This window comes from Cimex lectularius, unplaced genomic scaffold, assembly GCF_000648675.2.
Source record: "Cimex lectularius strain Harlan isolate CLEC.00 unplaced genomic scaffold, Clec_2.1 scaffold69, whole genome shotgun sequence".
NCBI classification, from domain to species: domain Eukaryota; kingdom Metazoa; phylum Arthropoda; class Insecta; order Hemiptera; family Cimicidae; genus Cimex; species Cimex lectularius.
This window is the reverse complement of record NW_019392630.1, coordinates 209116-236884: the sequence shown is the minus strand read 5'-3', so window position 1 is coordinate 236884 and position 27769 is coordinate 209116. Positions and strand designations below refer to the sequence as shown.

Genomic DNA, 27769 nt, shown 5'->3' with positions numbered 1-27769 from the left:
CACGGAGCGGTTTTGACCGAAGCGTTTACCGCTTCGGTTTTGCTAGGTTGTGACACATGCAGCGGTATGATGTGCGTTTTGGCCGAAGCGGTTTTGTTTTCTCTCAGTTATTAAATGTATCCTACAGCAGTGCATATAAGCATTGAACGTCGCAAGGTGTTATTTTGCAGTTTGTATAACAAGTCCTGTTTAATAAATGTATTGTTCTGTAACTTCGTGTATTAGTTACAGCCTTACAGACCATTCGCCCCATGCAGTACTTTTTTTTTCTTTGATGAACATACCATGAAACTGGCTACAAAGTGAAATCTCACAGTTATCTACACACTACGTCTCGTTCGGTTTTCTTTTCTCTATGAAGTTTTGAAAATAGTCTTTAAAAATAAATATTTAAGTTGATTTATATTTAGATGGGATCTCGGGTAGCCGAATAAGCGTGTCAGACTCTCGGCTTAGATCCTGCAGTTGTAGGTTCGATTCTCGTTTCGCTCCCCCCCAACAAAAAAAAATCAATCCTCTCTGATCAATAAAAGTAAAGTAATTCCTGTTCAGAGTCAAGGAAGGTTTAAACTACTTTTCATTTTTCATACTATAATTTAAAAGGCACAGAGCTGGGATTTGAACGAGGTCCCCTTCCTCCTCCAGATAATATTCAAAACAAAATCTTTATTAAACTAGTTACTACCATGTATCACCGACAGTCATACGCATACTTTGTACCCGTAAAGCTGTAGAAATCATTTAATTATAGGGTGATGTACTTTCAAGTAGTTGTAAAGTTAAAAGAGGCCCTGGAGGAAGGTGAGTTCGTTTTAAAAACGGTTGTGTTACTGTACAGCACCGTACAATCTGTAAATACTTAGATTTCCCCCCCCCTTTTTAGTGGTGGTTAAGTATCAATATGTAAAGCTTAGGCGTCAGGAAGTTGAGAATTAGCTAAAATTCTATTATTTATTAATCTTATTGAACTGGCATTGGCCCATTCCCCATGGAGTTCCCATGGATGAAGAGATACTTCTGGTGTCTGTTGTACTATCGTTGGAAGAAGAGAATGGAGAAAAAACACAGGAGAATGTGGGTTCATCCAATTGTCGAGAAGAGAAGCGAAAGAGGGCATTTTAAGAATTTGTTTTCAGAGATGAGGAAACACCCTGAAGAATGTTTTAACATTACCAGGTTGTAAATGGGCAGTTTTGACGAGTTACATAGTAAAATAAAATGCCGCATTACAAATTTTTTTCTCCACGTCTATTTTTTGCATCATAAAAGTAAATTAGAAGACTGACAAACGAACAACCCCTCAAGAAAGTGGGGAACAAACAAGAAAAACAGCTCAAATAAACGCCACGTGTGTCAGGGCTAATGCAATACTTGGGTACCACTCACCGCCTGGCGTTTTCAAAACCGACGCGTTGGGTCGTCTCCGCCACCGACCGACTCGGTTTGAAAACCGACAGGCGGTTACGACCGCTACGTCTGTCAGGTTAAATGCAACAACAATGAACGACTCACCGCCTCGATTTTTCTCGCGGTAAACGCTTCGGTCAAAACCGCCCCGTGTGTCATCGCCCTTAGAACATTTTAAAGTATTATGTGGATTGCTTTCTAGATAATCCTAAACGAATTTTATACCAATGGAATTAACATATGCATGCACAAATGTAAAATCATGTACACAGCTTTATCTTAGCTATCAGTTAGAAATCATCTAGATGACCTATACCTCTTCCACCTTTTATTTTGCAACTTTAATTTTTCAATATTCAAATAATACCCTTACCTATTAGAATATCTTTAAAATCAAATAGTTGTAAATTTAATAGTAAATCTGTGCTATGGAATAATTAAAAAGGCAAAATTGCCAACACGTTTTTGAGCCACTGGAGGTCACTTCAGGAATTCTATACAACCCCAATATTCATGGTTTTGTATGTTACCAAACATTAAAATATACAAGATTCATGTTTGATCAAGTAATTCTGCATGGAGGACATTGTTTTGACCTTTTAAATTTAAAAAGCAATGTTGAACAAAATGATGATTGGGCTAGAATGATCTCCTTTGTTAGCCAAGTTAGGATTGTTTCTTTCCGTTGATAATCGTAATAGCTTAAAAAAATTAAACTGGCAGTTATCAAAGCCTTAACTCGAAAAAATTGTCATCCTAAATAGTTTTTAAATAATTAATGACGTGCGGAACTTCATCGGGTAGCAACTCACCAAACGTATATATCGAACAGAAGACATCACCTTCAGAACGCATCTGAATGTTTTTTACTCAAGTTATGTGACTGTTTCTTTACGTTGATAAACGTAATTACTTAAAAAATGAGACGCAGTTATCAAAGCCTTATCTCGAAAAAATTGACATCCTAAATAGTTTTTAGATAATTAATGACGTACGGAACTTAATCGGGTTGCCACTCACCAAAAGCATATATTGAACAGAAGACATCACCAACTTCAGAACGCATCTGAATAATTTTCGTTAGGAAAAATGATTTAACGTCAAAAAGTCGAACAGCATCAAAATGACACGGTATTCGGACGGTACTCGACGGCCGAATGCAACTAGACGCGTATAAAAAGAAATTTCGATTTCATGCTATTAGTGCTTGAGAAAGGACACAGATAAAAGAAAAAAATTCACAGTTAAAAAGTAGTAATGTGTTAACAGTTGTGAATTACGTATTTATGTCCCCCTGAACACCTCTACCTCGTTCGGGAAAAGTGTTCAATTGTGGTGAAGCGAGGATTCGGGGTTGTTGAAAATATCGTATCACATCTGTCGTCGAGGGCTAAGAAATCGACTCGGTTGAAAGGAGTGACACGACTGTAACCGGATCGGAAACCTACCTCGTACTTGGTGAAGTACGTGTCCCACGGACCCTCTACGCCTCAAACAGTCAAGCTCGACTGGCTCTAAGTCGTTAAACGTCAAAAGACCCGGCTCCTATTGGGCAACTCTAATTCAAAACGCTCATTTTTCCATCATCCCCCACCTCTTTTTTAACACTGCTGATTCATGTTTTGAAGTTTGATAGAAGTGAAAAAAAGTTAGAACTTATCAGGAAAAGTTTGTAGAATCATTTTTAATCACTTTCTTATAGTGGTTTTTTTTGTGCACACACCATCTCTCGGGATGGTAGGAAGATGGAGGAGGAAGAACTATTTCAAACCTCTATAAAATTTCTTGAAAAAGTTATTAAAAACAATGGAAACCTTAAAGGAAACTTGATATAATTATCAATGATTATTCGGAGATTAATGTGTCAATAATGATGCCAAGATCTTTAACAATTTCACGTCTAAATAGGAGCGAGCCTGATAGCGTAGTTAAATTTGATAGAATATTTTATTTTATAGAAAGTCATAACTGAACATTTGTCAGAATTTAAAAAATATTAGTTGAACAACTATTTATTAAGTTTTACTAGCGCGTGTTGAAATTGTAAGCAGTCATAAACAGAATTAATTTTTAGGGATATTTTTAAATGAAATGCAAAAAGTAAGGTCATAATAGATGGAAGAGAATCAGAGATATCGTTTATATAGATTTTAAACAGCAAAGGCTCTAAGGCGACCCTTGAGGAACTCCAGAAGTTGCAAGAAAACTATGCACAATACCGATTTTAATTTCACAAATTTCGTGGTCCGCTTGACTAATTAAATCATTACAATTAATTAAGGTTTTTAAAACTCATAAGGTGGGGTTGAGATAGGAAGTTGATGTCCGAGTGGATCGAGGTCACGATAGCTCAAGTGGTAGAGCAGCGGCGTATCCAGCCGAAGATTGTGGGTTCGAATCGCCATTAACTTTTTTCATCTCAACTAAAAACCTTAATTAATTGTACCGATTTTAATTTTACTTTAAGCATTCCACCTTCTAATTATTCATTGCTATTGTTAAATCTAAGACTAATAAAAAAAATCAGAAGAAACCAAAGAAATTATAAAACGAGAAATTAATCCTGTAGTTTTTAAAAGTGGGAATCGCAAAAATGATTGGTCTGTCAGGAGGAAACATCCTGATTCAGGGCCAATCAAAAACCGAGATGGAGACTGTGTTCAACAATAAATAATGAACTTCTTGTAAAAGATGGTTCTACTCAAAAATTTGTTGTTTACAACTACCGGATTTCAAGCTTAAAGCTCATCTTCAATTGAAATTTGAAAGGAGTTATGAACGTCCTTCGAGATGAAGTAAGAGTGAACTCGCCGTTCCCGCGAACGATACGTTCAAATTCAGAAGCTGGTTTTTTTTTGCCGCTCAATTTTTGAACATGTGAAAAACGTAAATTACAACACAACTAAATATTATCTTAAGACCGATAAGATAACATTAGTTGTGTTGTAATTCATGTTTTTCGCATGTTCAAAATGGAGCAAAATCAAATTAAAACCAGCTTCTCATTGGAACGTCACGTTGGCGGTAGATCGGCGGTTTTAACTCAATTCATGTCGAAAGACACGCTTGTAAGTTGTAACTCTTTCAACCTGATGATGAGCTTTGATGATGAGATGATGAAAACCGGATAATTGTTAACAACAAATTTGTGAGTATAACCATCTTTTACAAAAAGTGAATCTGTATACTCACTTCACCTTCATAATTTCTATAAATAATAACATGGAGGGGTTGATGCATAAATTAAAAAAAAAAGTCCCAGAATTATTATTTACAATATTCCTTAAGAAATTACAAAATAAAATGCAATTCAAGCTATAAAGGAACAAAGTCCTGATCTCTTTCAGTCTGATAGTGTTACAGAATAAAAAAATATAATTAACAGTAAAAATTTCAACAAAGAAGGAATTTAGTAATTGAATTATTCGGAAATCATGAGATGTGGTCTGGTGTGATGTAAGTTTCAGAAAAACATTTTCTTTATCGTGTCAACGTTTCGAACTTTATTGAGTTCATCTTCAGGGCCTGGGATTTACAAACATTGTTTAAATTTAACAAATACATGTAGGATGTGGAAGAAAGTGAATTTGTACAATGCAAAAAAATATTTTTTACATTCAGTCAAAAGCCAGTAATTCTTGTAAAGTAGTATAAGCTGGAATTGTTGGAGGACTGTGAGAAGTGATAAGCTCAATTCTGTGCACACATGTATGTAAAATCCAGATTTGAGCTTATATAAATCAGTAATAAATCAGAAGCAGAGAATAAATTAGTGCCTTTTACTTTTTGCCGAATAAGAGAAAATCAATTCAGACTGCATAAACTGTCAACCAGCTATGTAAATACGAGATACGCCCTCTTACGTTTATGTTCAGCCAGTTTCTTTAGAAAACAAAATTTCTGATTGTGATCGATACTTTTTACCATTTAAAAGATAAATTTTGTCTTTACAGAAGTGTTAGTTTTGTGAAAAAATTAGGATTCCTTGTGATTTAAAAAAACGTCAATGTTGTATGGAATGATCTCTGAATAATCATTGACTAACGGTCACTAAACACCACACAGTTGTATGGAATGTGGATCTACAGAGTCTTTTAGTAATTTTTGTCCTTTCCTTGGTCAATCTGCAAATTAAAAAAGAAAAAGAAAAAAAGAAGATATTATTACGATATGTTCCTCACCAGCCAAGTTACTCCATGACTCCTTTGTAAATATACTAGCTTTAAAGCAGGTAAACAATATAGTTAATGTTAAGAATAGGAAGTTAGATTTCATATTTAACAACGTTTTCAACCCATAGTTCATAAGTCTTTGACTAGTCTTGTTAATGAAGACGATTTTCATCCTTCCTTAAATATTTATTTATCTTATAAACTTAGTAAATATTTCCTAAAATTCTCTAATTTTGAATACAATTTTTTCAAGGGTGACTATGTGCGATGCAAAATTATCTTTCCCACCTCCGTTGGGATATTAATTTAGTATTACAGATGTAAATGAGTATTTAAATTATCTTTATCAATTTCTTTCAATAGCTGTAGAAATGTATGTCCCCAAAACCAAAACTGGCAATAATTACTCATATCCAAAATGGTTTTGCCCAGAACTTATTGAAAAAAATCAAGCAAAAAAGATGTATTGTTCATTGTACTCTTGATAATCATTATTACTCAAAATTTTCATCTCTTAGAGTTCATTGTAAAACACCGTCGAATATCTGCTATAAGAATTATCTTTCTGATACAGAAAACTCAATCCAATCTAATACTAAAAAGTTTGGGAATTATGTGAATTCTGTCAACATTTCTAAGGCCTCTATCATGGATTTAGGAAATGAATCTTTGTCTATTGGCCATGGCTTTGCTAATCTCTTTGCTAAATATTTCTCTCAAGTCTATGACCTCAGTTCTGATCTCCCCACTTCCCTACCTGAAACAACTTCTCTCCTTATGCCATCTTCTCACACTAACACTAATTACTACATCTCATACGATGAAATACTAAACTCCATCTCATTACTCAATGTAAAAAAGTCTTCTGGTCCTGATTCCATAGCCCACATATTAGTTAAACGTTGTTCTGCAGCTCCTCTACACTATATTCTAAACCAGTCGTTAAAAACAGGCATTTTCCTGCTTGGAAATGCACTTTTGTCATTCCTCTACATAAAGCCAGCGATAGATCTAATGTTTCTAAATACAGACCAATATCTATTCAATCCATGTTCTCCAAGATATTTGATTCCATTATTTGTAATAAACTTAAAAACGACATAAAATCTTTTATTATACATCAGCAACATGGTTTCTGCTCCAATAGCTCAACTGTTACTAACCTGCTCATATTTCAAAATTAAATCTTAGATGCAATAAACTCTGGACACCAAGTAGACTCAGTGTATACTGATTTCTCTAAAGCTATTGATAAAGTAAATCCCACAGTACTGTTAAGGAAACTAATAGATTATGGCTTCACCAGAACTTTTATGAATTGGTTATCCAGCTTTCTCTCCGACAGAAAACAAATAATCAAAGTAAAATCATTTAAATCGTGTCCATTTGCAGCTTCCTTGGGGTCCTGCAAGGGTCTCATCTCAGACCGGTTTTGTTTCTCTTATTTATTAATCTCTCTTATTTATTTTGCTCTCCCTTCTGCTCAATTTTTATTATTTGCTGACGATCTGAAAATCTATTTCAAAATTACTTCTCCTTCTGGTTGCTTTCATTTACAAAATTCTATCAATAATGTGCTAACCTGGTGCTCTAATAACAAACTTGCTCTCAATGTCTTCAAATGCTACACAATTGCATTCTCTCATAAGAAACAACTTTTTCTTTATCACTAACTCTCCATGATTCTCTTTTAACGGGAGTTGAGGTCGTAAAGGATCCTGGTGTACTTTTTGATCAAAAGCTCATGTTTAAAGAACATATCTCTTCAATAAAAAATAGATCTATGAAGATGCTAGGTTTCATCACCTGGTACACCTATGAATTTAAAAATCCTCTATGTTTTGTCCATCTTTATAAAGCTTTTGTACAACCCATACTAGAATACGCTACACCTGTTTGGAACCCATACTATCTAAATTATCAAAAAATTATTCAATCTGTACAAAACAAATAAAAACAAAGCTTTTTTATAAACTCAATCTTCCTCCGAACTCAGCCTATCCTGGAATCCGCTCTGAATTTAAACTTTTCGAACTGGCACTAAGATGGGACTCTTTGATATTGTTTTTGTATTTAAATTATTAAACAATCTCATTGATAGTCTCTCTCCTCTACAGCTACACGTCCCTTCACAGTCTCTCAAAACCTACAAACTATTTTATATTGAATTCCGAAGCTCTAACTACATGCTCTCTTCTCCTCTACATCGAATGATGATCAAGAGTAACAACATCTGCAATAGCATTGACTTCTTCAAAAGTTCTGTGCAATCTGTGTAAAACCATATCCTACAACCCTACTCTAATTGAATTTTCTTACCAGTTTATATTTTTTAAATGCTTTTATATTTCATACTGTTAAAAGTTTATTACAATTTATTTCATTTACTGATTCACCTAAATTTGGCACTCTAGTCTTATTATATATCTGTAAAGAGCTTTATTTTCATTAAATATGTTCCTAAATATTGTAGTTTCAATTGTCTTTCAGCTTTATTTTGTTTCCTTTGCCTTACTTTGGTTAATAATTATATCTTTCATTTTTGTTGTTCAGTATTTATTCTTTAATTGCATTTTTATATTTATAATTGTATGGTTTATATTTACCATTTATAATATTACCATGTATATACGTCTTTATTCTATTTGTATATATTATTTGTATTTTTTGCATATATTATTTTGTATATTATTATTTTTTGTTATTGTAAAATGTCTTTTTATAGTGGATTTCGATCCATAAATAAATAAATTACCTTATTGTATAGGACCATAAAAAACCTCTACAATGATCTAAACAGATCTATTGTGGATGACACTACCATATGTCCAACCATAATGAGACAAATTTAACTTAAAATTCATCACTCTGTAATCTGTATTGTACAGTAATAGGCCTTGTACTGTTTAAAAGGTCACTTATAACAACTCAGCAAAACGTATTGACACACATTGGTAACCATGACCTACATATTTGTTAGAAAGGTAGTCTTAGGTTACCTAGAACCGAGAATGGTATTTACTGCTTAAGTTTTTTTGTTTTTTAATTAAAACTGTATTAATTATCTGTCACTAGAAACTACAATTATTTATTTTATGGATGGTTATTTGTTTTATACTTACAAAACTGACTGTCTGTTATTAAAATACAATTGCAAGTTATTGTATTATTCACATTCATTGTTTGAAGTTTAGTCAGCTTTTGCAGAAAAAATTTTTTTTTTTAACATTGTCCCCATAAAATACCTCTAGATGTTTGAAGAGATATATTTTAGTGCATAAAACGTTTTCCCTCACTTCAATGGGCAACTGGTTATTAAATAATTGTTCAAAAATTCTAATTCAAATCCATTGTAATTTTATTCATAATCATCGTCATAATACAGCATGAGACAAGGCGTATGAAGATCTTCTGGAAGCCCGAGAAAGCGAAATCTTTGCTTTTCATCTTTAATGCCATTTTCTTCCAGAGTCTTATTCATCGCCAATTTCTTTTTGTAATATTTCCAAGTGTAACTTTTGGCATTTGAGTTAAAAGGCAAATACCGATCCCTTATTTGTTCTATTGTCTCTTCTCCACAAACCTGAAGGTTTATTATTAATTATTATTATATTATTAAATATAACAAAATTGAAACATCATTACAAAAGTGAAATGCACTATGTTAAAAAAAAAATTTTAAAAAAACTTTTAATTTTAAAGATCAGCAACAGACTAAATGAACTAAAATGTATAGATAGAGGTAATTTTAAAGTATAAGTTCTTATGCGCCTAAGCGCCTAATAAAAAATCCTAAATTAAAAAAAAATATATTTCCAGACATGCTTAACTTCTATCGAGAATTTATTATAAAAATATTAAAATATTTGACTTATGAACCTAGTAAGCTATACTTGCATTGAGCATAATCTCTTTTTGGGTTAAAATGTTAAGAATTCTTATGGGACGAATATTTTTTGACAGTTTTCCCACGTTGTATTTTTCATCCTTCCACCAAGGCGACTGAGGTGATGGCATCCAGTCTGGATCTGGGAAATCGGACTGTTCAGCGTGCGGTATTTTTCCATGAGGGAGATATGGCATGATAGCACCTGTTACCGGATGGACGAACGTCTGAATCTAGAAATTTTTTAAAACCAGTGTTAATTAGTCTTTAAAAAAAAGTGCTGTTTACACAACTATATCAATATCTAACTTAAATCCATTGAGAAGATTTTGCTGATGTGTTACATACGTCTCCATCCTCTTTAAACCAGTGGCTTATATCTTTCCCCGCTTCGGCGAGCAACGGTTTTATGAGAGATGTGTTGCGGTATTCTTGAATTAATGGCGTTAAATCCTTAACGACCCCGAGGAGAGACACCCAACAATCATCAGGCCGATAATGTAGGACAACTTCTGATGGCTTTAAATACGTTGTTCTCCAGTCTTTCTTTCCCATATCTAACAGTTATCACCTCCAATGACTGACAAACTTAACAATTTAAGTAAAGATCTATAAGGTTTAAAACATTCTCTATTTATTTTGAAGGATGGTTATAAAATCATATTATAACATATGTATTAAGGAATACAAATGATTTAGTACATTGTTTTAAGATGGGTATTGTCAAAATAATAATAATGTAGAAAAACTCTTACTTTACACCTTACATAGTATAGTAATAGATTACCTGATAAGTCTAAATGACAAATTCTTGCATAACACATTATTTACAATAAATTGGAGTGATTTTCTACCTACTTGATGGAAAAAAGTCTCATCCAGATTAGATAGAAAAATTCAATTTATGGTGGGTTATTTATATTAGTTGAACAAATAATAACAAAGTCAATACCTACAATAATTATAAGATAAACAAACAATTTTACAAGTAACAATGCAATATTAACTAATAAAATGAATTAACTATTACAGTAAAAATCGCTTATAATTACATTCAAGGAACTTGGTTCTTAAGGCTGATAGTGCTTATACCAGGTTGTTAACATAAGAATGTTGGGCATGCAGATACATATCATAAAATGAAAGTAATGTTTAAATCCTGATAACTATCAAACAAAAAACTGATCCTTTGTGATCCTGATTTATTGTGCCTACAACTTTTTAATATAAATTTTTACTATTACATATTGTTTATTTGGGGATTGTGAAATGCGGTGTGTCTGGTGTGTCGTAGGTTTAAAAAAACATTTTCTTTATCGTGCCATTTCAATATTTATTGAGATCATCATTTATACAATGATAGAAATTCATTTTTTTACATCCTACATGCATTTGTACAATTTAAACAATGTTTATAAATCCCAGGCCCTGAAGATGATCTCAATAAAGACCAAAACGTTGGCACGACAAAGAAAATGTTTTTCTAAACCTACGACCAGACCACATCTCATAATCTGAACTTGTTTTTTTTCTTATGTTCAACTTTGTACATCTTTTTTTAAAATAGAAGTTTCAACATCTTAACGTATACTTTTTTAAACAACTTGTTACACAAATATTAAGTTTTTAGCAATTAAATGTTAATTTTGAAAAATTAAGCACATGTGTTTAAAGCTCATTAGTAGCTATATCGGTCAGTATTTACAGGGCTAAGAAAGTAAAGTCATACTTTAGACAAGAACTTTGAAAATCGTAAAAGTTTATGTTCTAACTTATTTTGTGCTTTATTTGCTTTAAATAACAACAAACAAATAATCTAAATAATAAAAATAAAATAAATAAACCAATTAATCTTACTGGATTTTTAATACTCTCTTCATTGATGAAATTAAATTTTATGAGATACAGGGGCTTTATGGGGAAAAAGTTATGAAAGGTTGAAGTACCATAAAAGAAGAAATTTTCAAAAAAAATTAATAATTGTACTATGGACAATAGGGTCTTTTTAGTCCCAATTGAGATATAAAATGTGACGTCTGTTCACAGGATATCGTTTATATAATTATGTAGAGTGGAAAAAAAACCTTTTTGCTGTATAAATAATATAATTTATTTCATTATATACAATGCATACAAGAGGCACATGCTTTTAGCCTTACTTACCTAATGACCACATTTAAAATTATGATAAATGCATTCGACAATAACAATTGTTACTAATACTGTGCTTACAACTTTTACTTTACATGATACCCAAATAACCAAAACAAGTTTTTTTTTTAACGAGGGTTCGCAACAGCAGAGGTTATATCAACCCTCGGGGTGCCGGTGTTTTTGAAAAAAAGCCCATTTGTAAGTATGCCGGATTCGAATGCAGGGCCGCTGGATTCGAACCCGAGACCTTTACCTTACAGTGATGAGCGCCGTGTCAACGCCTAAACCATTGCGGCCACCGACGCCCCACCAAAAGAAGTTAAAATAAAACTTGGAACATTCGAATAATAATTACAGAAAATTTGTAATTTATTTCATATAACATTCTTACACAGACTTATGCTGCCACAAAATTTATTTTGGGCATGAACAAAAACAATAGAGGTTATACCAAAATAATACAAATCAACCAAACTTTAAAAAACAAACATATTTCATGTTTAATAACAGCTTGTTTAAAAAATTAAACCTCTAAAATTGGTTACCTCAATTCTCTTAATTTCACAATTTTAAATAAAATACAAAAACTTACTTCAGCCACATATATTTATTGCTAATGATAGAACTTCAAGCCCAAAATGACATTTTAAAATATTCTGTGACGTGTTAAAATACATTAAATAAATTCATACCAAAATTAATTGCTAAGTGTACTTTTATTTTTGAAATGCAACCGTCCTTTTTGTATTAAAAATTATGATTTATTTACACACTAGGTATAAAGGCGAAAATAATTTGGATCTATATGCTTTTAAATTTAGATTTTAGGAATTATTCACTATTATAATTACAATAATTATTATAGTAAAATATTTTTGTTTTATCACAATAGAAAGATCACAGACATTAAATCAATAATAAGAGGAATAGTTTTTTTTTTTTTTTTTTTAAATAGTTAAACTGTTTGTCTTATTACTCTTAATGACATATATTAATCAAAATATAGTAAGAAATTAATGTTTAAACTACTGCACTTGAAAACAAACAGGCACTACTTTCACTACACATTAACTTGCATCACAAATATTTATAATAAATAAGAGGAATATTTTTTACAATAACTTACTTAATATAGAAAGTATATTTAATACACTTATATTGAATGGCATTTCTGCTACAAACTATGTTGCAAATTTAAAAAAAATCTCAAATACTGAGGAGGAAGATGGTATCTTTTCAAAACAATTTATAAGATTAGTTTTTTTTTTAAGTAGTCTTTATATGTTTAAACTATTTGGCCTTAAAAATTGTCAAATATAGCACAATAGTGACAATACGAAAAATAAGACAAGGGAAGATGTACATAGTATCAAGATTTCATAATTTTCCAAGAGCTTAATTGGATCATAAATAAAAATGTGTGTAAGAATATTTAAACAAAAGGTACAATTTTTTAAAAGTTTGTTTATACCCAATAGTTTATGCTGAAAATAGTCAGTCTGTTTTTTACATATGTTAATCTCAAAATGGCAGTAATATGCTTTGCTTGACAAATGAGACATGCAGTAAAAATAATAATAATGAAATTACAATGGGAGAGATAGAGGTGGATAAATTTATATTTTTATTCACTTCTTTCAATAGAGTTCATCCTATAATTTTTGATATGAAATTTGACAAAAAGCATACACAACTAACATATCTGCCAACAAAATAATTTATGAATTTTCTAAACATTTCAAGTATCTTTACTGCATAATGGGATGAGCTATTTTATAGTCCCAAATTTGTACTTTTTGATTTAGATGGACTGAACAATAATTTTCCTCGATGAAATATTTTGTAACATCATTATTAAAATACTAAATTACAAAACAACGAAAGCGTCAAACGCTGTCAAGACGGTTTAAATAATGTGGCAATTATTATAAATGAGCTTATAACAAATACTTTGAGAGCTAACAAATTCACCCCTTTTTAATTATTTCATAAAATAGTTATTTGTAACCAAAGGGCAATTTGTCTCTACACGATGAGCTTTTAATGATTAAAATATCACATTAAATCAAGGTTCAATTTTCATTACAACACCATAATTAAACATATAGTATGAGTATTATAAAAACCTGCGAAACTATGAAGTCAGTTCTTCATTCTTATTATAGGTTTTGGACAGTGCTCCAACCAAACTGCAATAGCTAATTATAAAAAATCTTTAACATTTCACCGAGTTAAAAATGACTCAGTTTAACTCACTATTCTTATGAACAAATTCTGCTTATAATGAATAAATTTAAATCTTTATAATTATGGACGACACAGCATCATTTCTGTAAAAAAAATGGTATTGATGTACGATAGTAATAGATAGCAAAATATGAGAAAAAAAATACCGATTCAACCACGTAATTCGCCCAATTGGTAGGACTGTGTGGTGGACCTTCTCCGCCCAATTCAGCAGGAAGAATGTTTATGTTTACATGCTCATGTAAGGTACTCATGTTGTTGCCATGAACAAAAATCTAAAATAAAAGAAAAGTACAACTTCTTTATCAATGTTCTTAACAAAAATTTATGCTCAGTTTATTTCAGTATTACCCTAATGAAAATGAACAGCAATGTATGATATTGGGATAATACTAACAGGAGAGGCTATAGTTGTGGGATCACCGATTTCAATGACTTTTAGTGATACTAGGCCAAAAAATATTAGACATATGTTTGAGGGCCCCAGGAGACAAAAATTTTTTTTGGTATACGAAAATTGCATTCATAAGCTGCCTCTGCTCACAACTCTCTCAATCAATTTGAATGCTATTTTAAAGGATGTGGTACATCAAAAAGTATTAGACACATGTATAGGGGTTTTTTAGGAAATAAAATGGCAGAGGCAGCTTTGTGAATGCTATTTTTGGTCATGTTTAAACCTAAAATATTTTTCTTGGCTCCTGGGGCCCCTTGGACAGAACCCTCAAACACATGTCTAATGTATTTCAACACCGCTATTAAAACTGTAAATTTGAAGGGAAGAATAGACTAAACGAGCTTTCTGTGTAGTTATTTTTTAAGTATATTTACATGATTGAAAAAATTGTTTTCTTAATTGAAAATAATTTATTTAAACACAATGTCTTAACCACTCAGACATGCCATCCATCCCCTTAACCATATTTTTATTTTTTTAAAATTATATTTCCATAATTGAAAATAATTATTTAAACACAAGTCAGATGCCTTAACCACTCAGCATTAACCATATATATATAAAACGCGGTAAATCTGGTAAATTTTCTTTGATTAAATCCTACGGAAATATAATTAAAAAAAAATATATATATTTATATATTTTAAAAAAAATTATATTTCCATAGGATTTAATCAAAGAAAATTTACCAGATTTACCACGTCCCCCATCCTATCACAATCGTATAAAACCGCAGAATATAAATTCACATTTCAGAACAATTTCACACCACACCAATAAGACACCACAAGAATAGCACAGCACTTTATGTGAGGATGAACTACTCGGTTCAAAATTTATATTTACATCTGTATTGTATTTTTTCCAATCAACATGTTTTGTATTTCGCCCCGGCCCTGAAGATGGCTCGAATAAAGGTCGAAATGTCAGCAAATAAGTTAAAAAGATATTTTTCTAAACTACCTCATTCTTGACCACTCCTCACGAATCCAACAAATTATATTTCCATAATTGAAAATAATTTATTTATATATCAGTCAGATGCCCTAACTAATCAGCCATCAGCCGTCTCCACAACCATATATTGGGTTGTCCGGAAAATAATGCAGGATTTTGGTATTAAACAAAAAAAAAGAAACTAGTTACTTTAAAGCAATGTTCTTTAATCAAAATAATTTCCCATACTCTCAATACATTTCTCCCAACGTGTTGGTAACTTATTAATTCCGTCTGAGTAGAATTCAGAATTTTTAGAATTGATAAAGTCAATAAATGCATTTTCCAGTTCCGTTTGATTTTTGAATATTATGTGTTGTAAGTAGTGGTCCAGGTGTCTAAAAAAATGGTAGTCAGTAGGCGAGAGGTCCGGAGAGTAGGGTGGGTGAGGCAAAGTTTCATAGCCAAGCTCCAATAATTTTTGTGACGTTACACGTGACACATGTGGTCGAGCGTTGTCATGCAACAAAATGGGCCCTTTCCGATTGACCAAAGAGGGCTTCATTACTGCCAATTTCTGATGCATGGTATTAATTTGGTTACAGTATGATTCAGCATTGATGGTTTCGCCAGGATTTAAGAAGCTGTAGTGTATTAAACCAAATGAAGCCCACCATACCGTAACCATTACCTTTTTTTGATGAGTTGGGGGCTTTGGAAAATGTATTGGAGCTTCTCCTTTGTCGAGCCACTGTCCAGAACGTCTAGTGTTATCGTAGAGAATCCACTTTTCGTCACATGTAACAATTCTGGCCAGAAATGGGTCATTTTTGTTTCGACAAAGAAGTGATGCACAAACATCAAAGCGCTGATTTTTTTGGCGATCGTTTAATGAGTGTGGAACCCAATTTTCGAGTTTTTTCACTTTTCCAATCGCCTTGAGGTGGTCAGCGACGGTCGTTTTACTGACTTTGAGTTGCTCTGCAAGTTCTCGAACAGTTGTTTTGGGGTTTTCTTCCACCACTGATCGCAGAACATCATCATTAAGAGAGGAAGGCCTTCCACGACCTTCTTCATCTTCAAGGCTGAAATCTCCCTCCCGAAATTTTTTAAACCACCTTTGCACAGTGCACTCATTAACACAACCCTCGCCCCAGACTTGGTTAATGTTTCTAGCCGTTTGGGCTCCGCTTCGGCCGAGTTTAAACTCGTAAAAGAAAATCGTACGAAATTCTCGCTTTGACATTATAAGGATGACTGAATTATTTCCAAGTAGCGGAATGCTACAGAGGTAAACAAACAATATCATTTGGAAGAGGATTAATAAGTGTTGACATTCATACAAATGAGTAATCCTGTAAACGTAAACAGAATATTTTATATAGATTTTTTTTAATGAAAACTTAAAATCCTGCATTATTTTCCGGACAACCCAATAGTTATTTTTTTTTTAATTTTATTTTATTAATTGAAAATAATTTATTTCAAGTAAAAATATATTTAATTTAAACCATTGAAACAGTCACCCTATTCTAAATTAGAATGAAACAAAATTTTCTTGCTTACCTTTTTCTTCGTTTTCTCCTTAAGAAAAGCTCTGATAATGGCTATTATTGGTTCAACATACCAAGGTTGGTTAATAAAATGAATTCCTTTAAATTTAGCCGGGAAGCAGTCTTGCAATCCTTCTATCATTAGCTTTAATGTCTTTGGCGTGAGATTTGTAATCTTTAACAAATAAAACTTTTTTTATATTGCATTTACAAGTGTGTAAATATCATAAAAGATCATAAAAGACTTAATGATAAATTGCTTACTTGTCGGAAAGACATGTTAGTCCAGTCGACTATAATGACAAAACCATTCAGTTGGTTTTCTATATCGACAATTAAAATTTCAAGCGATAACAGGATTGAGCGGTAGATAACGTCTAATGGATAGTTCTCTTGATCCCAATTGTTACAAAAGAAAACAAGAACACATCGCCCACGCCTAAAAAAAAAGAAAAAAAAATCATGTATCATAATCCTTAGATTATGTTATGAAAGAACATTCAATATGTTTTACAAAATAAAATCTGTTACCTAATCTAAATGAAAATGTTTACTTTTATTTAAAATTCAGTAAATCTTACTAACAACTAAAGGGTAATGCTACATTGCTTTATTACCAAAAATATTTTTTTAAAAAATTTTCTCTCCTAAGGATGGAACAAAAATGTAATCTAATTCTTCTCTCCAAGGTTATCTTGATCTTTCATTTTATTCTTGTTTGCATTTGCTCCCACTACCACTCTTATTAGAATGTTTACTTCCTCTTTTTGATAAGAAACATTAATTACATTTTAAGCGAAAGTTTTGTCTGAGGAGGAAGGATAAAATGCTATCAAGGAAACAAGGTAAGAACAAAAATGAAAACCTGCAAATCACATAGAAATTAAACTTATGCAGAACAACAACAATTAAACTTATGCTGACAGGACAAAACAAAGTTAATCACAAAAAACAAAAACAAAAAAACAACTAAATAAATAAAATAATAATAATAATAATTTAAAAGAGTTGAATTTGCTGTGCGGATTTTAAATGGCTTAAGATAACTAACAAATTTTAATCTTTGATTCTATAATTGATTGCTCTCTTAAATTTTTTAATATATTTTCTAGAAATAATTTTTGTTTACTTGCTAAACCACTAATTAGTTTTTTTTCACAATTGATCTACAGTAGAGATAGATAGTATGACATGCGAAAAATTGAATCAAGAAGGATACCTCAATATATAAAATTATAAAATCACTGATTGCATCTTTTTACCTAATTTTGTTCAATGTTATTAGTATTTCTGTCTAACATCGCAGAACTAGGTGGAGAAAAGGAGAACAAAAACATACAAGATAAAGATGGAAATTTGACAAGAATTGCCAAAAATCCAATGTACCCAACATTCTTCCTATCTTGGCTGTATCAATAAGCAAACAAAAATGTTGGCATTGGTGAAATGAATAAATGTCCGTTAGAAGTAGTAAAATGATCAATTACAAGATAGCGTGATATGTCTAGGATTCGTTTGATTCACATCAAGTTTAAATTTATTTATTCCATTCTATTATGGTAAAAATACAGTTTGTGACATTTTTACACATACTGAATGTTCCCCATGACAGGAAAATGATTAATTAATCAGTTGTGGTTGCTGGGTTTTAAAAAATTACAACTTGTTGGTTAAGTTTCCCACGCTACTGTAAACTACCACTTGTGATACTGAAATAGTTCCCAAGAGCTGTAGAAGTGCCTCATGAATTATCACTTGAGAAGCTTTGAAGTGTGTAAAAACCCCACTGTTTATTTTATCGAATCTGAATTAAAAACTGGATCTAATTCACCAACTTTAATAGTGCATAGAACTGGGTGAAGATGTACAAACATTCCACGTGTAATTTCAAAAGTATATATTTGTATAACAATTTACTGAATTCAAATATTTATATAAAAAATAGAGTAAAATGTGATACACTACAATTCAAGAACTCATTCTTCACATATATCAAGTTCTTTGGAATCTGTAAAGCTCAAGGTGGTGAATTTTAGCAAATCAAAACCTGGGGACACCATATTTTCCATAATAAAATCATTAATTCTATTAATGCATCAACACTAAGAGATATTGTCAAGTAAATGTTTAAATTTATTTGTTAATTTATATAGTTTGACATTAATATTACTAGAGAAAATAATCCAAAAATCCATTTTACAAATCTAAACTTGACTATTAAAAATATATTTCTATTCCTTATTAAAAAAAATATAAAAAAAAGTTCTATAGTGGATCTGAATGTTCAACACATTTATAGCAATAGCCATTTTCACTTTTTTTTTCCATTCCCACTCACTCTCTCTTTCTCTTTTGTGTGTCATGTATGTAAATTACAGTGTTTTAATCAAAGGCAAAAAGGCTGTCTAAAAATTATCTAATTTATTATCATGTCCTTTTCGCGTCCTTGTCTGACTAGCTGTCGACTTAATTTCCATTATTATCACTAAAGTTTTGTTCACACGTCATTCATTTAGTTTTTATAATTGATTTCTTTTCATTTTTATCCTGTACATAATTAAACATACTACAAATATGTACATTATTGTTATTTTCACTCAGTTACCCCAAAGGAAATATGTGAGAAACCAGCCAACACTGGCACTAATATGAGGTGTTAAGGGGAAGAGGAGGTGGCAGCCGTTGAAGAGTTGTGGAGAGTTTGGAATAAGAAAGTGCACAGTAGTAGTTTTGAAAGGTCATAATATAACTTTAAGAAGTAGGAAAAGATTTTGTAGATAGCTTTCACTAGCTTTCTGAGGACAGATTAAAAAGATTGAATATGCTGGGGATGGCTAAACTTCACTTGAAATGAAGTTTTAAACTAATTAGTAGGGTTTTTTGGTCCTGGCAGTCTTTCTTTAAGTTGCAGTCTACAGTCTCTTAAAGTTCTACATAAACCTGCTGTCTGTTACTATTTATTGTTGTAGTAACTTGAGTGGATAGCTCCATGCTGATGTTATAGAAGATTATTTTCAAATGGAAATGTTTTTTTAATCACTTAGTGTTGTCTTCTAATTGTTTGACAATTCTTTGATATTAATGTATTCTTACATACATACAAACATCATTCATGGTTGTTGGAACTTGTTTGGATTGAATTGCAGTATTGTCTAGGTAGGTGGTAAAGGCAGTTTACGGATAAATAGCTTTGTCAAAAGTATAAATGGTCCACAAGATAGCACTGAGAATGCTTTCTCTAGCGGATAGTTTGGCTCAGGGTGGTGCATTTATCGATGAACCATAGGAAAAACTATGCATACCTACTTAAATGGACTCTGGAGCAATTAAAAAATAAATAAATAAAACAAATTTCTTGGTAAACAATCCACTGATGAGAAATGAAAATGTGCGTAAATAAATGTATTGTTATGAGTGAACTTGAAGTCAAACATCGTGTTCAAAGACATCCCCTTCTGCCACAACTCAGTAGCTTAATCAGTCATACAAATCTCAGTTGTACTGGGGTGATTATCACAAAAAGTTTGTGAAGTAATGTAAAGCTGTAATTGGTTTATGTTTTAAAAGCCGGAAGATAGATGTAAATTTTGAACTTGATATGGCCAGCCTTACAGAAAAAAGTTTAGAAGTGCGAGGTCTGGTGAACAAGGTGGTCACTGAAGGATGTACCATGAGTTTCAATAGCTTTGTGTCAAAATATGTATCTCGACTAACTTGATGATGGTCTATAATTAGCGGAAAATAAACGTTTTGAATATTTCCATACATTCATGATGCAATACTGTAATACAATCATGATGTAATCCAAAGTTACAATTCAATGTCAATAAAACACATCTGTTTATTAACAATTTACAGCATTGTGTACAAACATGTTGCGATAATTATCTGATTGCAGTTGAAAAATATCCACCTGGAATTTGAAGGGGTACTGCATAGTGGCCGAACGGAATGCCTTCAAACATCAAATTTGACTTTTAAGTTCATATGTATAATATCATAAAACTTCTTTTTTTCTTTGTTTTTACAAACTTTACCAATGTTTTTATTTATGTTTTCATTGAGAAAAATACCTATACATTTTTTATTTTTTATCAGCGGATTTTGTACCTTACCAATTTATTTAAATATGGAATGATTTTTGTTTGTTTGGTAGATGGTATGGTAAAAAGGATACTAGGAATTGTTTGGTGGAATTCATTTATTAATAATTTTATATTGCAAAATTAGAATTAAATTCTTTCAGTGTTTTAATTAGAGTCCAAGTTAAGTTAAAACACCAGAATCCATTTAAGCAGGTGATGCATTGTTTTTCCTATGGGAAAATGCAAATTCAAGAAAGAAAAATTCAACATAAAAATCAAACAAAACACCAATAAGCAATAAACCATAGTGAACAACTAAAGCACAAAAGTTATGTTGAATATTTTTGTGCGTGCTTTTTTATTAGGTTAAAGTTATGTTTTACAACTTCTGTTTTGCTCTGTATTCTGTGTTCAGTGTACATATTTTGTCCAAATTTACTGTTTTGGTTATTTGTTGTTTATTGTCCCTGTTTTATATGTTTTGTTTAATTTTTCTTTCTTTTTGTGCTTTTTTATTAAGTTACAGTTGGAAAATAAATTTTGCTTGGTCAAAAAGTTGAATTACTAGTTTAAACCCCCCATCATCCTTTTTCGTCACTACTTTTTTCCTATTTAACATAACATTTCTGCATTTTGGTCTGATGTAATTAACGATAAGGGTAGCTCTAATAAGTTTATTAAATGGATAAGTTGTTATGAAATTTGCCAAGCTCTGCCGTGAATTTTTCTGAGGTGCAAATGAAATTTTTTTAAACTTGTAAATTCAGCAGTTCTTTTAACCCAAAATTAAATTGAAAGTTCTACAAAAGGTTCCTTTTTAAAAGAAATTTAATGCTCTTTTCATTTTTTCTAATTTCCCCAAAAATGAATAGTCCAAGAGCTACGAGTAAATTTATTATGAAAAACGTATAGCTGAGAAAAAAATTGTGGGTTCAAATCCTGCTCGTAACATCAACTTTTTCATCTAAACCAAGACCTTTTATAAAAAGAATAATTAATTGAAATAATATGGTCAATTATGACCATTAAACATAAATGGATTAATAAAACAAAAAAAATGTTGCATACTCTTAATAAGTTGAGAATCGGACCATGGTTCACACGAACTTTTTTTGTTGCATTTGAGGTGTAGAAACACCTGATGAACTTTGTCGTACAAGTAATGAATCACCCTATAACTTAGTCTCAGTAAGTATTGATTGAAGTTAATTAGTCAACTAATTTTGACTGTCAAGGTAAATCAGTTTTTAATTAGTACAAGACAGGTATAGTATCCAAATTAACTGTTTTTACCTAAAGTTTGGTAATTTTTGGTCATTTTGATTTTCCTATCCTCATTAGCCCACCACTAAAAGGCAGCGGTTAGGTAGACCGAAATGACAGAAAATGAACAAGCTGTAGATTTATCACACTTTAGATTCTAGTACAGGAAATCTATCAATATTTGTATCTTGCTTGATTTATAAGAGCTGAAGCATGTCTAAATAAATGTATGATAAAGGATTGACATCAAATGAACTCATGATTAATTGTAATGATTAAACAAAATGGTAATAGTAGCTCATGATCATTACCTGTCCCTGTTAGATAAGACACCTGGGAATCCGTCATAAAGGGCTTGCTTTATTAAAGGGTCTTCCTTTGAAATGTTATCAAAAAGCTCTCTGTTTCTTTTCCTGTAGGAAAAGTAATTTGACAGCAACTGGTAGCTCTCCTCAACGTTCAATTTTCTAGCGTGAAGGAACCTCAGTAGGAAGTCGTCATCCTTCCGAGTTATATCTAAAACGTTATGTCAAAAATGATTATTTTAATAATTTTCTGCAGTGTTGAAGAGGAGTTACCTTTGTTTTCACCGCTTTCTACGATCGACTTCAAAGTCTTCAAAGCTTCGTCTTTGCTCAAGATTTTCGGCAGTGACGGATTGGAGCCGATTTCCATGTCGTGCTTATGGATCGTCCCCTTCAGGCCGTACACGCTGCTTGAAAATTCTTCCATTTCTTCCTACTGGAAATCACCACCGGGTGCCAACAATAATTCATGACATTGAACCAATTTTAAATGCCCGAACGCAGCGAGCATGAGACAAGAGGGCCGACAACATAACAGTAATGTCAAAAATCGGAGAAACCCGAAAGGAGGTAGACCCCATCATAGAAGTTCCCATGTGCTGGCATGTCTACATGAATGATCACTGGACTGTGGTCGTAGTGCGCCACTTCTAAACCACAGACATGACAGAGAGGGGATGTAGAAACAATTCATGAGTGTTTGCTTTTTTTTTTTTTTAAATATACATCTTAATTTAGACACCCAACAAATTATTTGATAACTACAAATAAGCTTTCCTTGCTTATTTAAAAAAAATTAAAGTTGATCTTAAATTGCAAAATATCAAAACATTCCAATTTTACACACTAATCCACACAAAATATGGCTGGATTTATTTTTTTAGTTTTGCTATAACTTTAATAATAAAAACAGCAAATTATAGACCAAGTTTATAATCATGTATTTCTTATGCCTGTTCATTGCTTGTGTGAGTGGTGTCTTAAGCTCTAAGAATTTTTTACCTGGAATTCTAGCCTTTTGCATTGGTTTTTAGGAGGCTTCTTTATTAAAAGAATAAGTTTGTTAGTTGCCGACCCATTTTCATAGAATTTAATTTATAAAAAGTCCAGATGTAAGAATAAGTTAATAAGAACATAAAGTGGGACTAAAAATAAACATTTTTCGGATAAATAAATTATAAAACATCTGGGACTATCATTCCAATTCTAAAGTTTGGATGACAGAGAAATTTTTGAAAAATGGTTGCAAAATTGGGACCAAAAACTTTGTCCTCCTTCTTGTGGGCAACAGCCTAGCATATCCCAGCAATTAGATTTTTTCTTCCTCCCAGCACAACATTGATGTTACAAGTAATTGACCAGGGGATTGTTGAAAGTAAATTTCAGAAAATAGTTTTACAAATAACGACATTAAAAATAAGAGAGGACCAAAGATCCCAGTATTATATGGTTAGGAATGGTTTAATGCTAGAAAATTTTTGAGGTTATTCAGTTATCGACCAACTTTGATTATAATCTGGTTTGGGGTGTTATTGGGTATGTGGTCCTTCAATCATACAGTGTATTATACAGTTGCCAAGCTTTCGGCTCTATATTTGGCCTTCCTCAGGGCAATGTATGACTTCCTAAATAAAAATAATAATGTAATAACCATTTAAAAGTCAACGATTTTTTAAATACACCTCTCTACACGTTTTTAACAGAAATATTTAATTTCTGTTTTAATTTCAATTTCTTACAGTGTATGATTCATTGAAGGACCACATACCCAAACCAGATTTTAATGCTAGAAAAGGCATGGAATTGTGTAAAACCTTCTACAATTTTGTATTGTTTCTGCCATACTGGATTCGGGATTGACAATCCTTCCACCTCTCAAATTCAAGAAATTAGTGAAGGGTTGCTTCAAGACGGCTTGCGATTTCCCAATTGAGCAGGATGTTCTGGGATTTGAAGATACAGACTTGACAACTCGTAGGAATAAAACAGATGAATAAATTGTTGCAAGAAGTTTCCTGCAGGGAAATTGATGAACATCTTTCTGACAAATTTTTTTGCCCAAATGTAAAAGAAATGTTTACAGCGGTAAGTTTTAGGCTTTCAATTATCATTTTGCAAAAGATTTTATTAAAGAACTGTTAAAGAACTCTTTTTATTTATTTAAAAAAAGTGAATAAAATTTAACATTACTGACTATAAATACATTACAGTTCGAGGTCCGATTGACCCATTAATTAGTAGTAATTACTATTTTTCAGTCAACCAATGAATTTTGTTATCATCTATAAACAATTTTGTCTGTTTTTTCACATTTTATTACATAATAATATAGTATGCATTGTTATTTTTTTGGAAGTTTATAAGCATGCATGATATTTTATATTTCATTACATGGACAGCAAAATTATTGAAAATATTTCCTTTTATTCTCAAAAGTTGACTGTTTAAGATTTTTAATAAACATTTATTTCCATAGAGCAATTTTTTCAATTTCTTAAAGCTGCTGATTTAATGAAAATTAATGTGGCCTTTGCTGTTTTAGTAGGCGGAGAACTCTGTTACCCTGGGGGAGGCGGCCGGGGCATCTGGCATGGGTGCTTTGCACATGGGTAAGAAAGAAAACCCTGGCTCTTGAGGGATGTGGAAGTTCTCAGCCTATGCACATCTATACAGTAGAGCCGAAATAAAATTAATTCAGTAATAACATCATGCTGTTTATACTGCTCATCCCTCTGTATTTTGGCTGGCCTTCTGGGCTTCCTCCTCTCTGGTTCTACGCGCACGGTGAGGAGACTGCATAAGTAAATGCTTTAAGGCAGACCCTTAATGGTTCTATGCCTTTAAAAATTAAAATAAATAAATAAATAAAATAAATAAATAAACAGTACTCACTTGGAATACAATTTCTCAGACAAACATCTTCAATAGCGAGAATTCACAGTAAAATACCAATATTTAAAATTTTAAAAAATGAACAGAATTAACAAGCCTTCCTTGTAAGATTTAATTGATTTTCCATGTTGAATCCATTATTTATTAAAAAACGTTCCACTTTCCTTCAAAGTAAATAAATTAAAAAAATATAACAGAAAGGACATTAATTTCCACATTTTTCTTGATCCAAAGCATTGATAAATAGCAACAAATATTGTTAAACTTCAACACACTGCAGGCCTCAAAAAGTAATCTAACAATTGAACAGATATTGTGCTGTATTGAGTGATTGATTACCTTTTAAAGGAAATCCTTGACATTTTGTTACAAAATTTTATCTTTGCAAATATATTGTGACTGACTTATGAAACAGGCTCTCCTTTATCCTCGTGGCATTTTATTTCAATCTACTGTCTACTCTTGAAAGAGATAGGACTACATTTATTAAGATGTAGTAAATCATTGAATTTTTATGAAAAGTCATATGAACTTATATTATTGCATTTATTGAATTTTCACTTGTTTTATTTAAAACGTAGTATATTAGTACATCAGGATGGGTATGTTGAACAAATGTACGGTTAAATATACGAATGATGTGGCAAACTTGAAAGTTTCATTGTTTGTGTTTTAATAACATTTTCCTTTCTTATTAACAATGTGCCAATAAAATAATTTCAGTGTCAATCTTGATTTTTTTAAACCTAAAAATAAGTATGCTATATGTTTCACATTTGAAGTTTTACATTTAGTGTATCTGGTTAGCACACTAAAACAACACAGACAAAAACTTTTCATTTCGAAATATTTATGGGTTGACAAACATGAAGTGGTTGTAGCATGCTCTAAATTTTTAATGAAAAATCATATATTTTTTGTACATCTTTTTCACTGATTCTCTAATATTTTGCCTTGTTTTCTTAAGTTGTTAGTCTCTGGGCAACCTCGGGTTGTAAAATTAGTATTAAAACAAGAAAACACATTTTGAAGTAGTATATTTCAGAGTGATTAGTAAGTTGTCTATAACTTAAAGTCTCAAAGCTATTTTAGCTATCATATAACATAAATAAGGCACTCATTGATTTACATATATAGTCTGCTGTGTATGCTTCATAAGCAAACTAGGGATTGCTGCTTACTTCATATCTCCACAAATATCGAGCATACTTGAGAGTAATATTTAAGAAAGGAGATCCCTGTTTACGACCAGCTTATCCCGAACAGTATTGGTCTCTTGAGCTTATCCATTGTTGTTTATAGCTCATTATTAAGCTTAGGGCTTTTTATCAGATTCCAAAGCTGTGTCAAGGAATCACATAGATATTCTTCAGGCCCAGCGTACCAACAGAGGACATGTTCCTTTGTCTCTTCTTGCACATGCTTGTTTCAGCCACTCCAGGTCAATACATAGCCTCTGGAGTCTGCAGTGCCCAGTATAGACTATTCTAGTTGTAAATTGTCCTAGAATTAGTAGTTTTGATGTTAGTTTCTGCGATGGTCATTTGATGAACTTTTTTGCAAGTATCCATTGTCTGATAGATCCACATTTTTGGAAGTTTGGTACATCACAAAAAGCTACATAGTCCTCATGAAACTTTCCTTGTCCAATTTATTGGTTAATTCATTGCCCTTCTTCCCTGCGGTAACCAGATAAGGGCTACCTAAGAGTAAATTCCAAATCAAATATTTTTGTTCTCTAAAAACAAAAACACAGCTAAATGGAATTTTTTTTGGTAAATTAGTACAATAGATAAGATTTAAAAAAAAAAAAATTATCTGATTTGAAATTTTCCAATTATCACCAAACTTTAAATAGTGAGTAATCAAGGTTTGAAATACATTTAGTACCAATCAACTATTTTGATGATATAAATACAATGGCATAAGGTACATTTGAATCATGATTGAACCACCTTGATTACATGGTGGTGCACCATGAACATAATTTAGAAAATGTTAAAAATTCAACTTGGTAGCAATAATAATAATAATAGGAGGTATTTTATAGCTATAATAATGAAGATTAGCAACCAACTATTGTAATTGAATTATAAATTGGGCAGTTCTCAGGAAATAACCAGGTATACAACATCAAGATCTTGACAAAACATCAAGTGACATTTGAAATAATCTTAATGCACGATAGTTTATCTAATAAATCAAAACATTTTATACTAAGGAATTACAAGGGCCAACTCTTTTAAGTAATGCTCAATGCTTTTTTTTTAGCTATTATTTTCTGTGAAAACTGTAATAATTTTTTTAAAATGAATTTCAGGATTAATAGTTGGAGAATAAATATGCACTTTGTTACAATTTTAAATAATTTGGATATTTTTGTCTTTACATTTCTTTCAGGTGAAAGTAAAT

The 27769-nt window shown here is 31.6% G+C and overlaps 3 protein-coding genes and 1 long non-coding RNA gene across 17 annotated transcripts in view; 1 reads left to right on the top strand and 3 right to left on the bottom strand.

Annotated features, from left to right (window-relative positions):
• Positions 1 to 8533, bottom strand: part of LOC106670337 (protein Malvolio-like) — a 28101-nt gene extending 19568 nt beyond the window's left edge. The window contains exon 1 of one of the 11 annotated variants that reach the window (XM_014400558.2): positions 8335 to 8533. In XM_014400558.2, coding sequence (XP_014256044.1) covers positions 8335 to 8352 — 18 coding nt within the window. In that variant the 5' untranslated portion in view covers positions 8353 to 8533. The other 10 variants (XM_014400560.2, XM_014400559.2, XM_014400565.2 and 7 more) reach the window with 10 other exon arrangements.
• Positions 8534 to 8913: 380 nt separating this feature from the next.
• On the bottom strand, positions 8914 to 10229 carry LOC106670348 (cytochrome b5 domain-containing protein 1). The gene is made up of 3 exons (XM_014400594.2): positions 9814 to 10229; positions 9477 to 9698; positions 8914 to 9162 (listed from the first exon to the last, which is right to left on the bottom strand). The coding sequence occupies exons 1-3, from the start codon at positions 10018 to 10020 to the stop codon at positions 8938 to 8940; spliced, it is 654 nt and encodes a 217-aa protein (XP_014256080.1). The 5' UTR covers positions 10021 to 10229; the 3' UTR covers positions 8914 to 8937.
• Positions 10230 to 12568: 2339 nt separating this feature from the next.
• LOC106670344 (clavesin-2-like) lies at positions 12569 to 24079 on the bottom strand. Of its 4 annotated transcripts, none has more exons than XR_001341059.2 (7): positions 22739 to 24079; positions 22472 to 22676; positions 17077 to 17251; positions 16826 to 17002; positions 14013 to 14141; positions 13876 to 13949; positions 12569 to 13817 (listed from the first exon to the last, which is right to left on the bottom strand). XR_001341059.2 is itself a non-coding variant. In XM_024230590.1 (6 exons), exons 1-6 carry the CDS (start codon positions 22890 to 22892, stop codon positions 13944 to 13946), a joined length of 846 nt encoding a protein of 281 aa, XP_024086358.1. In that variant the 5' UTR covers positions 22893 to 24079; the 3' UTR covers positions 12569 to 13943. The 4 variants fall into 4 exon arrangements, 2 of the variants coding, with proteins under 2 accessions (XP_024086358.1, XP_014256071.1); XR_001341060.2 differs by having other exon boundaries at positions 12569 to 13808; XM_024230590.1 differs by having other exon boundaries at positions 12569 to 13949.
• LOC106670349 lies at positions 17350 to 26086 on the top strand. Its single transcript, XR_001341061.2, has 2 exons — positions 17350 to 17657; positions 25008 to 26086. It is a non-coding gene; the product is annotated as an uncharacterized LOC106670349 (long non-coding RNA).
• The last annotated feature ends 1683 nt before the right edge of the window (positions 26087 to 27769 follow it).

What these genes read in the sequence shown, in the direction of transcription:
- LOC106670348 (XM_014400594.2), bottom strand. Translation starts at nt 10,020, where the DNA reads ATGGGAAAGAAAGACTGGAGAACAACGTATTTAAAGCCATCAGAAGTT. An exon ending in GGTTTAAAGAGGATGGAGAC is followed by an intron (nt 9,699 to 9,813) that starts GTATGTAACACA and finishes AAAAATTTCTAG; the next exon opens with ATTCAGACGTTCGTCCATCC. An exon ending in AAAAAGAGATTATGCTCAAT is followed by an intron (nt 9,163 to 9,476) that starts GCAAGTATAGCT and finishes ATAAACCTTCAG; the next exon opens with GTTTGTGGAGAAGAGACAAT.
- LOC106670344 (XM_024230590.1), bottom strand. Translation starts at nt 22,892, where the DNA reads ATGGAAGAATTTTCAAGCAGCGTGTACGGCCTGAAGGGGACGATCCAT. An exon ending in AGAAAGCGGTGAAAACAAAG is followed by an intron (nt 22,677 to 22,738) that starts GTAACTCCTCTT and finishes ATAACGTTTTAG; the next exon opens with ATATAACTCGGAAGGATGAC. An exon ending in AGGAGAAAACGAAGAAAAAG is followed by an intron (nt 14,142 to 16,825) that starts GTAAGCAAGAAA and finishes CTTTTATTTTAG; the next exon opens with ATTTTTGTTCATGGCAACAA.